Source organism: Propithecus coquereli, unplaced genomic scaffold, assembly GCF_000956105.1.
Source record: "Propithecus coquereli isolate 6110/MARCELLA unplaced genomic scaffold, Pcoq_1.0 Scaffold37, whole genome shotgun sequence".
NCBI lineage: Eukaryota > Metazoa > Chordata > Mammalia > Primates > Indriidae > Propithecus > Propithecus coquereli.
In genome coordinates, this window is record NW_012149396.1 from 10306287 (window position 1) to 10318177 (window position 11891).

The 11891-nt window shown below is 44.2% G+C and overlaps 1 protein-coding gene across 1 annotated transcript in view; it reads left to right on the top strand.

Annotated features, from left to right (window-relative positions):
- CDH20 (cadherin 20, type 2) overlaps positions 1 to 11523 on the top strand; it is a 226850-nt gene extending 215327 nt beyond the window's left edge. The window contains exons 9-11 of the mRNA XM_012651737.1: positions 2777 to 2995; positions 7201 to 7452; positions 11018 to 11523. Coding sequence (XP_012507191.1) covers positions 2777 to 2995; positions 7201 to 7452; positions 11018 to 11523 — 977 coding nt within the window. The remainder of the gene's footprint in view (positions 1 to 2776; positions 2996 to 7200; positions 7453 to 11017) is intronic.
- Positions 11524 to 11891: the final 368 nt, after the last annotated feature.

The window sequence follows — 11891 nt, forward strand, 5'->3', positions numbered from 1 at the left end:
TTATGATTAATATATATTTTATGACAGACTAATTTGAATCTATAATACAAAGAGGGTGATAAGTAGGACAGTAAATTAAACTCCCTCCCCCCAAAATGAAATACTCCCTTTCTTAAAGGACTTCAGAATAGGAGAAGGTGCATTCTGACAGGCGAATAGCACTTAACCACCTGTCCTATTTCTGAAGCCAAACAAACACATCCCCCATTTCTAAACAGATCTTTTAATGGTCTATTATACAGTGTTTTGAAGTACAGCTGATCTGTGACTTCAAGTTCAGGGCATGAGCCATACCTGTCACCTAGACCCCAAGAGACTGAAAATGCTACCCTTTGATTTGGGCATCTGGGAAGGTTTGAAGAGTCTCAGAAGTATGCAGCTCGGGAGGTGTGTCGGGTTTATGAAGATTTGGCCTCCGTGTGTTTACCTGCCGAACACCGTCGTGGGCTTCATGTCTGCCAAGTCCAAATACACACCTTTCACTTAGGATGCAGCTAGGAAGGAAGCCCATAAAGAACTCAGACGACACACTTGGTGATGGCCAAGGGCAGAATGAAACCAGCTGAGCAGAATATTGCGTGACAAGTGGGGCTGAGGAAGCAATTTGACCTGCCCGGGGAATGGATAGCAGGAGAGCCGGCCAGCTTGCCCCCAGCCCAGACCTGGAGATCAGTGTCTTCACTCATTGATTTTCTGAAAGCCTATGACTAACCAGCCCCGCGCCTCAGGCCCCAAGCTCACAAATATATACACAATTCACAGGTCAGATGTTCTGAAATGATTTTCCCACCTATGTTTGCCAAGTTATATAGAATCGCCTACTTATACATTCCTCAGGAAATATGTTACCTCTAATGTTTGGCACTGTAAGCAAGCAATAAGGTGCAGGCTTTGTCTCCAGGTGGGGATGGGGCAGTTGGGTGACCCTAGTATGTGAGCAGCACTGGTGTGAGGCTAGGGGCTGTGGGCAAGTTTATCTCCACTACTCTACTCGCCTGACCCATTGCCTTTTTTTATAGAGACAGGGTCTCACTCTGTTGCCAAGGCCTGAGTGCAGTGGTATGATCATAGCTCACCGCAACCTCAGACTCCTGGGCTCAAGCAATCCTCCTGCTTCAGCCCCCCAGGTAGCTGGGACTACAGGTGCATGCCACCACACCCAGCTAATTTTTCTTTTTTTTAATTTTTTGTAGAAACAGGGTCTCACTATGTTGCCCAGGCTGGTCTCAAACTCCTAGCCTCATGCAATCCTCAGCCTCCCAAAGTGCTGGGATTACAGGCATGAGCCACCCCACCCAGCCTACTTGCCTTTCTTGCAACACCATTCCCCCTACCTTTAGGTTCAACAGTTGGGTTCTCCAGGAGGCATACCTTGAGATGGAGTTCTAGTAAAGAAAGTGTTTATTAAGGAGCCCACAGGGCTCATAGGGCCAACACCTGTGGGGGGAAAGGGAAGAAAACAGGACTGGGCAAAAGGAGAAGTCCAGCTACCATGCAGACCCACAAACTGCCTGGGCTAACTTCGCAGAGAGTCTAGAACTGGAGTTTTTCCAAGCTGAGAAGGGATGGCCAGGCCTGTGTATTATCACATCAATCAGCCACTGGAGGTGGGTTGCCCTGGAAGATGTGGTGACCATGGGTAAGGTGGCTCTCTGCAACTGGTAATCCCTGAAGAGCCTGGTAGGTGAGGGCCAGGGCAACGAGTCCTTCATCACAGGGGGATCTGAGCAACACAGTGTCCAGAAGGCCTCTTGCTGGGAGCTTCCACTCTGTTAATCTTCAGCATATTGTGAGGGTTGCATTACCTCCCTTAATGTACAGATGAAGAAATACAGACTAAGCAAGCCCCTCTGGGCCCTCAAGCTGACCTGTGACGTGCTGGTTTCTAAGCTGGCAGGAGCATAGCTAGTTTTCAACAGCAGGAGTAGAAAGTCTACAGGGTCGGGCCCAGTAGTCGGTGCTGTCCATTGGTAGAGGAGCAAACACATAGGAAGGAGACAACCATTCAACACCTTTTCGATACCCGTCCCTCCACCCCTGCCCCCAGCCTGCCCACTACTGTTCCAGTCATCTGTTTCACATTGCTTTCTTTAATAGCTTTTCCATCGTGGTCTCCACAGCCTTCATGCAACTTACTCCTTTGAAAAGCATATGGATAAGGCAAAACTTGGCCAAAGAGCTCAAGAGGAAGCCACCCCACCTCCTGCTCTCCCCACCGCCCAGCTTTGCTTCTGACTCTGGGCTCTTCCATACATCCCACCTGGGGTCTTGTGCCCTATCCTCCTTCTAGCTCCCCTTCCTGCCACCAAAACGTGGCTGCCTGTGACCCACTCCCTCACATGTTTTCCCTTAACCTGACAGAGCTAATGCTGATGTCTGCTTACTTCCCTTGTGGGTAGTGGTCATTCTTGAATAGGGGCTTCTCAAAGACAGCAATTTAACCCTGAAATGTTCACCCAGTGATGAGGCAAAGTAGATGGGGTGAGAATATGAAAATTTGGGGTCAAGCAGAACCTTGTGGCACCCCAGTCCTTTAACTCAAAGTCTCCTATTTATACTACCTAACAATGGCTGGCTGTGGAGTAGAAATAGAAGCTATATTGATGTCTAACATCTGAGGCATTTAGGTAACATTTATGCTATGTCTGTTAACACTCAGGCCCAACAATAAACCAAACTGAAACCCTCAGTTGTGTGACTTCCCAGGTCAGGACTTTCCATACTTCTGAAAGTATGGAGACTTTCCAGGTAAGTTGCATGATGTCCTTCTCATTAGGTGAAACCACCCACCACTGGATTTCTGGGTTTGGGACTTCACTGGGCCCTAAAGCTTTCTCCTTTGGCTCCAACTCACCCAATTCCATGTCCTGCCCTCAGCTGATCCAGACAGTGAGTGCAGTGGACCAAGACAACCCACGCGATGGCCAGCATTTCTACTACAGCTTGGCCCCCGAGGCTGCTAACAACCCCAACTTCACCGTAAGGGACAACCAAGGTAATCAAATGGACAGTTCGCTATCTCTGATTTTCTACAGCTTAGGCTGGCTACTTTTGGTTACTATACTATGCAAACAGTGTCAAAGGTCACCTGCTCTTTAATAGCAGGAAGGACATTAATTTGTAGTATCTTTTAAAGTTTTGTTTCAGAATATTAAAGACAAAGAGAGCCCTCTGCTGACTCTAAAAACTTTCATTCAGTCAGTAACTCAACAGGTGTTTACCAAGGACGTGTTCTGTGCCAGACACATTACAAAGCACAGAGGCAAAATCCTTCATTCATTCCCAAAGATAGCAGCCCTGTTTATGTGTTCTGTAACACTGGCAAGAATCTGAGAAAGATGACAGAAAGTGACCCAGAAAAAGAGAAAAACCTGAAGGAACATTTCTATGCAAGGATCAAAGGAGGAAATAGTGAAAAGCTCTCAGAACAAAAGGGAGACAAAGCCGAAGTAACAGAGACAGCAAAGGGAAAATACAGGCACACACACAGCAGCTCTGGCAATGAAACAACTTTATTACTTTAGAATGACTTAGAGAGACACATTCAGGTGGGGTTCCCTTTCCAGGAAGTGCACCCCACTACAGCTTTGCTAGCACAAAATTCTAAACCCCTCTTCTCCAACAAGCACTCAGTTCAGCTAAGGGGGTTATAGACCCAGCATACTCTTCTTTGAGCACAAATAGGAAAAGGAGAGACTTTTGTTCTTTTGCCAGATGATTGCTTCAAAGAAAGGTCAAAGCAATGGAAAAAACAGGTTATTAATAAATCTGTCAAATGAATCCGTTCTGTTAACTCTGCTACCAACTAGCCATCTGACCTTGGAGAGGTTATCACTTCTTAGGGCTGCAGTAGCCTCATTTTCATTCCAATTCTAAAACACTGCCACTTTGCAAAAGTCTAAACAAAAGATAACAAAAAGTCACGTTTGGGCATGCTGGTCTTAGTCTGAAACATCTGTAATTTGAGATTAAAAGTATTAATTCCACACCACATGATAGTCTTCTGCTATAAAACTGGAGAATCTCAAACCTGTTTGTTTTCTTCTACATGAAAAGCATTCTTCTAAGACATCCCTTCAACCTTTTCACGATTTTATCATAAAATCACTATAATAATTCTAGAAGTGAGGGCAATATGAACTATAAAAACAGAAATACCATAATTAAATAGCCCGAGATTTTTATTGGGTCAAAGTTTTGAACTATTGATTTATCTGTTTCATAGGGAAACCCTTCCTGCAAAAAGTAGTTTCAGCTGCCGCACGATTGATTTTACAAAGGAAACCATGGGGGGGGCGGGTAACACATTATATTGTTTCTTTAAATTTTCAGCCGTCACTCTAGTCCTTCACTCTGGTATTTGTCACAATCAATACAGAAACAACATGCAGCAAAATGCTGAAAATTTCTCAAAGATGACTTTGGGCACCAATTCATGGAACCAATACCTTAAAAAGATGGGCCACTGGTCCAGGAAGAACAAAAAAAGATATGACTTGTCTTTTGGAAGGTTTCCCAAAAGAGAAGTCAGCACATTTTCAACAGAGAGCATGAACTCTTCATCTCTTTGTGACAATTTACTCCATGAGCATCCTTTCCTGCGGCTCATTGAAAAACTGACCAGCATCTGATGTGGCGGATCCGCTGTCAGGTGCCCCTGCTCCCATGCGCAAAACACGTCCTTTTGTGAACACAACGGGGCACTATCTCAAGTAAAGCCTCTTTTACTTTGTAGCCCAAAACATTACGACAAGATTGTGTGTATATAACACTTCATTGCAACAGCATTTTGCCACGCTTTGCTTTATTTGATACTTATAATAACTCTGTAAGGTTTTAAAGAAGCTACTGATTCCAATGACTCTCACTGTGCCATTTGATAGATGAGGAAAGTAAGCAAACGGCCCAAGATCCGAGAGTAGGTGTTAAGATTGGGACTAGAAGTTGGGCCCTGTTTTAGCCACACGCACACAGTGTTTTGTGTCACCTTAAAAACAAATACTGATTCCAAATGAATTACTAAAGCTTTAATTATCACATTCAACAAAAATTTTCCAAGTGACTACTGTATATTGGTCCCCTTCCAGAAATGGACTCAGCAACACGATGCTCCGATTTTTTTCTTTCATCTTTTTTTTTGTTTCTTTTTTTCTTTTGAGGCAGGATCTTGTTCTGTCACCCAGGCTGGAGTGCAGTGGCATGATCATAACTCACTGCAGCCCTGAACTCCTGGACTCAAGTGATCCTCCTGCCTCGGCCTTCCAAGTAGCTGGGATTACAGGCACGTGACACCATGCCCAGCTAATTTTTTATTTATTTTTTTGTAGAGACAGGGTGCCCAGGCTGTTCTCAAACTCCTGGCCTCAAGTGATCCTACCGCCTTGGCCTCCTAAAGTGCTGGGACTACAGGCATGAGACACTGTGCTTGGCCCATATTATATGTTTCTTGATTATTTAAAATTAAAGAAAAAAGGGCCAAGGAGTGTGTGTTCTGGAGTCAGAGAGACCAGAGTTCAAATCCCAGTTCTGCTACTAACTAGGTTAGTGACTTGAAACAAATTATAAAATATCTCCAGGCCTTAATTGCCTTACTGTAAAAGGGTGAGGTTATTACTATCTCACCAAATTGTGGTGAAGATTAAATGAGATACTGCATGTAAAGTGCAAGTATATGGCCCACAAGCACTCAATAAACTATATCTGCTACCACAAAAAGCAGGGGTAGGAAGAAAGAGAAAAGTTAATTAAAGGATAATACATTAGTCAGAATAGGCCAGGTTATGCTACACGAACAACCACCACCAAAATCTCAGTGGCTCAGTGCAACTAAAGTTAATTTCCTGCTCACATAATGCCACTATGTCCAGGTGCCCCAGGACAGCTGTCCTCCATCTGTAGCAGTGTCCTGGGCTGCTTAGATCTCCACCTCACACAGCCACAGCAAGGCAAAAGAAAACAGAGAATCATATGCCAGCTCTTGACATGCTTCTGCCTAGAACTGACACAAATCACTATTGCTCATATTTCATCAACTAAAGCAAATCACACAGACATGCCCAAATTCAAGAGGATAGGAAAGTATAATCCTTTATTACCTGAGAGAAGGGAAGGAGAACCAAAAATATTGATGATCATTAATAATGTTTACTTTGGTTAGGCTCTCAGAATTTTTTGTGAAGTTCTAGACTCTTTCCTGTGAAATGTGAAACACATCCAGAGGATATTCCATGTTGGTGGTATTCACTTTGAGAGTCATTTCTTATACATCCTACCACATCTCTCCAATTTTTCCTCTGCTGAAAATTGTCTGAGCTTTGCAAAAAATGTATCTACTTTAGAATTCAAACCCACTCCAGGAAACCTGAAAACACAGGTTAAAAAAATTAAAAATCCCAGAACATGACAGTAGGCAAATATAAATGTAAATACACACACACCACACACACCCCAGCTTGGTAGAAACACGTCTAATAATTGGCTAATCCCTTTTAAAACTGAAGAAAAAATAACTTGTATTGCTGATGAGGAACAAATTTATCACCAGGTTCACATTAACTGCTTAAACTTAGACCGCCAAGGCAGGAGAAATAACAGGGTGTGTCATATGATTAGGGGATTTCAAATAAGCTTCTGCTAAATGAGCGGGTTCTTGAGGAAGCACAGGAGGCGCTGGTGACTGCATTTCAGAGGCATAAAAGAAAATAGCAAAAGACATGAATTCTAGCCAAAGTGGCAAAAATAAGCAATCTGCCACAGCCGCGAGGGCTCCTCGGCATTCTCTTCCCGGAGGCACAAAGCAGAGCTGGGGCCTTGGCAAGCTGCTGAGCAGGAACAAACAGGGACCACAAGTCACCAGTGATTGTTCATTGCTGTCAAGCTTTCCCAGGGACAGTTTTGTTAGATTTGAAGTCTGACAGTTCACCCTGGGCACTTTATGTCACAAAGGGTAAGACAGACTCTCAAAAAAAGCTTTCTCTCCTAGGCCTCAGGGTTTTGCCTAAAAGCAAGCAAAAGTCTTGGTTTCTGAATCCAAATGCTGATCCAGGCAAACCTGCCTTAGCTGTAGCTGAACACCTCCAGGGCATGTTTGACTATCCTTCTCTCTCCTTCCTATACGCTGTCCCTGCCCCCTTGCTTTCCTCAATCCAAGAAATTAATTTACCTTCCCTTTTTCAATCCTGGAACCCCTTGCTTCTTCAGATAACACTGCCCGGATTCTAACGAGGAGGTCTGGCTTCCGGCAGCAGGAGCAGAGTGTCTTTTACCTGCCCATCCTGATAGCAGACAGTGGGCAGCCAGTGCTGAGCAGCACAGGCACGCTGACCATCCAGGTGTGCAGCTGTGACGACGATGGCCACGTCATGTCCTGCAGCCCCGAGGCCTACATGCTCCCAGTCAGTTTGAGCCGGGGTGCCCTCATTGCCATCCTGGCCTGCGTTTTTGTCCTCTTGGGTGAGTAAGGGGCTCCTTTCTGTTCTGTGGGGTTCTGCAAATGCTTACTCAGATAATCAGTCAGTTACCATCTTGACACCTATTCGGAATTGGTGTTTTTCAAATCTTGCTTACTGAAAGAGTGGTAGAGTGAAACTGGGAAAAAGTTAAAAAAAAAAAATTGAAGATATTCCCTTCCTTCAAGGCCTGACAATATGAAAGTACATATGTTTATCAATCATCTACTAAGAGCAGGAGCTCCATGCTAAGTGCTCGGATTAATAAGACAGACATGTCCCTGTCTTCATGAGTTTACTTCAAACAAGCTAGTTCATTTTGACATCACAGAACCAAAATTGTAATTTTGGGCAGGATAAGATGATCACCTCTTCTAACCCGTTAACTTCAGATAAGGAGTAGCTAAATCACATAGAGATAAGTGACAGACCCAAGGCCAAACGTCAGAGGCAGAGCCAGGACTGAAATGCAGGCAGACCATACACTGGGCACCCCTGCATCTCAGCAGCACTGCTCTTCTCCTAAACGTTCATCCCCCGATTTTGGAGGTGATTAATACCGAGAAGGAAAGAGGGACAAGGTGTCCCAGGGGAACACGGGACAGGGATAGGTGTCATTTCAAATAGCGTGGTCAGGGTAAATCCCTCAGTGATAACGAGACCTTTGAGCAGAGATCGAAGGAAGTGATGGCATGAACCACATGGATTTGGGGAATAAGCTGTTTAGAGGCATTAGCACCCTCCCGGGCACTGCAGCCATCTAACAAAGGGCAGTGACAAAACAGGGCCCGTCTGCCTCTGCTGGTGAAATAAAAAGATGCGATGACAGGCTAGTGGGAAAGCATTACTGGGGTAGGGGATCCTAGCTAGGTCTGTGGAATATGCATCTCAGAACACATTTTAAAACACAGCATGTAGTTTAATTTTGTTGTTTTACTTCAGTCTTACATGAGGGGAGAAAAAGTATAAATAACCTTTCCAAATCCTTGGATCTCTGGAAGAGAGAGAATTGCTATGGTTTCTGGTCCATGACTATACAAATAAAATCTCCCTACAACTCCAACCTCCCTGCAATTCCTTGCGTGTCCATACGGTGGCATTGGGAGTCCTTGAGTGCAGAACAAGACGACCTGCAAGAGGCCTTTGAAGAAACCTGCTCCTAGGAGAAATTTCCAGACTGGCTGTCCTTACTTCTACCTTTAGAAAAATGTCTATGTTACAAGTTCACCCTGGCCCACAAAGAGCAATCATTACAGAAATACTGATTTAAAAAGACTGGCTCAGAGAGACTCTGAAGTGAGAAATGGCATGCAAGGGATAATTTATTTTATCCCTCCCAAACTCATCATGTCTTGTCTTTCGAATTGTACAGAATAAGTAAACAGTTTTCAGGAGCTAAACTGAGCAGAGCTGTCATAACAGCCTCACAGTTTTAAGCATTCTTATTTCTAAGAATGCACATCCCATATTAAAAACAGTCCATAAAACTGTAAGATTTCAGTTGTAGTTGTCAACAAAATACATTTTATGGACAATTAAATAAACACATTAATTTTGGCTGTGTGGGTTTTTTTCATGTCTCAAATATGAACCTAGTTCCTAGAAAATCTCATAAGCCTTATGTACTGTGCCTATGGTACCTAAAGAATAAACATCCCTAGAACTGACTCTGTCAGGGAAGTCTTTCAGCTGAATAGGACCATTTTTCCCAAAATCTGATTTTCAGGGCATCATACAATACTTGTTATTTAAATCAGATTACTTAAAAAATAAGACATGTCAATTTTTATTTTTCAAGAGATGGACTAGTTCTATATAAACTGCCTAATTCTCCATGACTATCAGAATTCTCTCCAGCAGATACTCAAAGACTTTTCAATTTTGCTTGCTAGCATCTTCCAACATACCACTTCTACCACTCCAGGGTCACCTATGTGAAGCTCTTCTCAATCGGCCGAGCAGAATTCACTGGCCTTGCCTCTGTACTCTCCTGACAACATTTGTGATCCAATGATAGCCCTTATCACTGTCTGATTTGTATTAATCATCAGCATCTATAATCTCCCTAGAATGCAAGCTCCTAAGAGCAGAAACCATGTCATATTCAATGTTGTTTCCCCATTGCTTAGCACAGAGCCTTAAAAATATTTGGATTTAGTTACTGTTTACTGAATCCCACAAACACAGCATGTTCACTTAGAATCCCATTTCTCCAGTCTGCATCAATCCAAATCGCACTCCAGCCTTTGATACCCAATTCAAGCCCTCACTTCCTTAGAGCCCTATTAGTCTCTTTCTCTGAAATCCCCACAGTCCTTTGAATCCATTCCTATTTTTTCACCTACAGAAAATATACAAGAGTATATCACTGGTTCCTGTATGTGCATTTTGTCACCCAAGATATTCAGGAAAATATTAGGTATTAATATCATTAATTACAATCTACAAAAAACATCTATGTTCAAATTTTTTAAAAATCATTAGTTTTATTAGTCAGTCTGTAATCTTTTACTGCACATATGACTGTACTCCATTTTTTCCTCTTGGATAAACTGGGGTCTTATTTTGCAATGCTGTCAAACTGTCACCGTTCACTGGCTGTAACAAAGCACGCCAGAAAAAAAATCAATAGCAGTTCTACAACTAAAACCTCAACATACTTCCTGGAAGACGTTTTCAGTCACAGAGATAAACAGCTCAATGGGATTATCTCTATCTCTCCTTTAAACCTGAGTGAACACATCCTGGGGAAAAAAAATGCATTTGTTGGGATAAAATTTTATCCAAACCTTCAAGGGCACATCTAACAGTGTGGTGCTTCTCTGATAACATGAATTATATAAAAATGTCACTGTTTATCCTCTCTCTTCCATGAACACCATTGGGTCCAGAAATCCACAATCACCTCTCTATAGCAAAGGTTTTTCTGAGGAATCTGAGGTTATTGGCCCCCAAGGGTCATTAATAGTCTCTTATCTTTTGGAGGAGGTATAAAAAGACTAAAATTTTAGCTTACACATAGCGTGTTTGTCTATATGCATATTAATATATGATTACATAGACAGTACAATCTTATTAAGATACTAATACAAGAAAGCAGAATTCCACCTACATAATAAGATCTCCACATTATAATAAGAGATATGTATATTCATCATCACATAAAGAAAGTACACGATCTGGTCCGTAGGTTACCTTACTCCACAGCAGGCCATAGTCCTTTATGCCTTGTTAATAAGATCTTACATCGGGTGTTGGGTGTGTACACACACACTATTTCAAAACAGCACGCTGATGTAAAGAGACTTTATATGCAACTGCTAATTGCACCACTTGAAAACACACAGGGCTTCACGGGTCCACAAGCTCTCAGTCTGACATGGCACAAAGAGTGAGAACGAGGTAGACTTAGGTTAGAGCTTTCTGAGGTTTTAAAATACCCAAATGCCGTCTCTGAGCTCAACACTCAGCAAACTCTTCCCGTATCTGTGGCTAGTCAAGAACACTTAGTCGCGGCACACACAGCCAGGTCTCGGTGGTTAAACAGCCTGTCTTCTTGTTTCCGGCAGTGCTGGTGCTGCTCATTCTGTCCATGCGGCGGCACCGGAAACAGCCTTACATCATCGACGACGAGGAGAACATCCACGAGAACATCGTCCGCTACGACGACGAAGGCGGCGGCGAGGAGGACACCGAGGCCTTCGACATCGCGGCCATGTGGAACCCCCGGGAGGCGCAGGCAGGAGCCGCCCCCAAGACGCGGCAGGACATGCTGCCCGAGATCGAGAGCCTCTCCCGCTACGTGCCTCAGACGTGCGCCGTGAACAGCACCGTCCACAGCTACGTGCTGGCCAAGCTCTACGAGGCCGACATGGACCTGTGGGCCCCGCCCTTCGACTCCCTCCAGACATACATGTTCGAGGGGGACGGCTCTGTAGCGGGGTCGCTGAGCTCCCTGCAGTCGGCCACATCAGACTCTGAGCAGAGCTTCGACTTCCTCACGGACTGGGGGCCGCGCTTCCGGAAGTTGGCTGAGCTCTACGGGGCGTCGGAGGGGCCCGGGCCCCTGTGGTGACGGAAGCCGGGAGGCAGGCGCGCGTCCAAATCCAGACGTTCTCCGCCCGCGGATGCTTCGCGGACGAGGTGCGGCCGACCGCAAGAGCAATACTGTGCTGGAGAGTGAGAATGGGAGTGAGCGGGGCGAACAGAGCTCTCTCTGGATCAGCTTTACTTGGTTAGATTAAGTTAAATAATCAAAAGGAAACCCAGGAAGAGGAAGGCAGAATCTCCAATTACCTTTTTGTTCCTTTTCTTTTTAGTTTTCCTGAATTATTATGCAAAGGCTTGGAGGCAAGCTTGTCTTTTCTTTGTCATTTGCCAGGGTCTTTGTCACCTTGCCACCACAAAAGGATATAGAAGTGGCAGTTGAGAGCAGAAAGTACT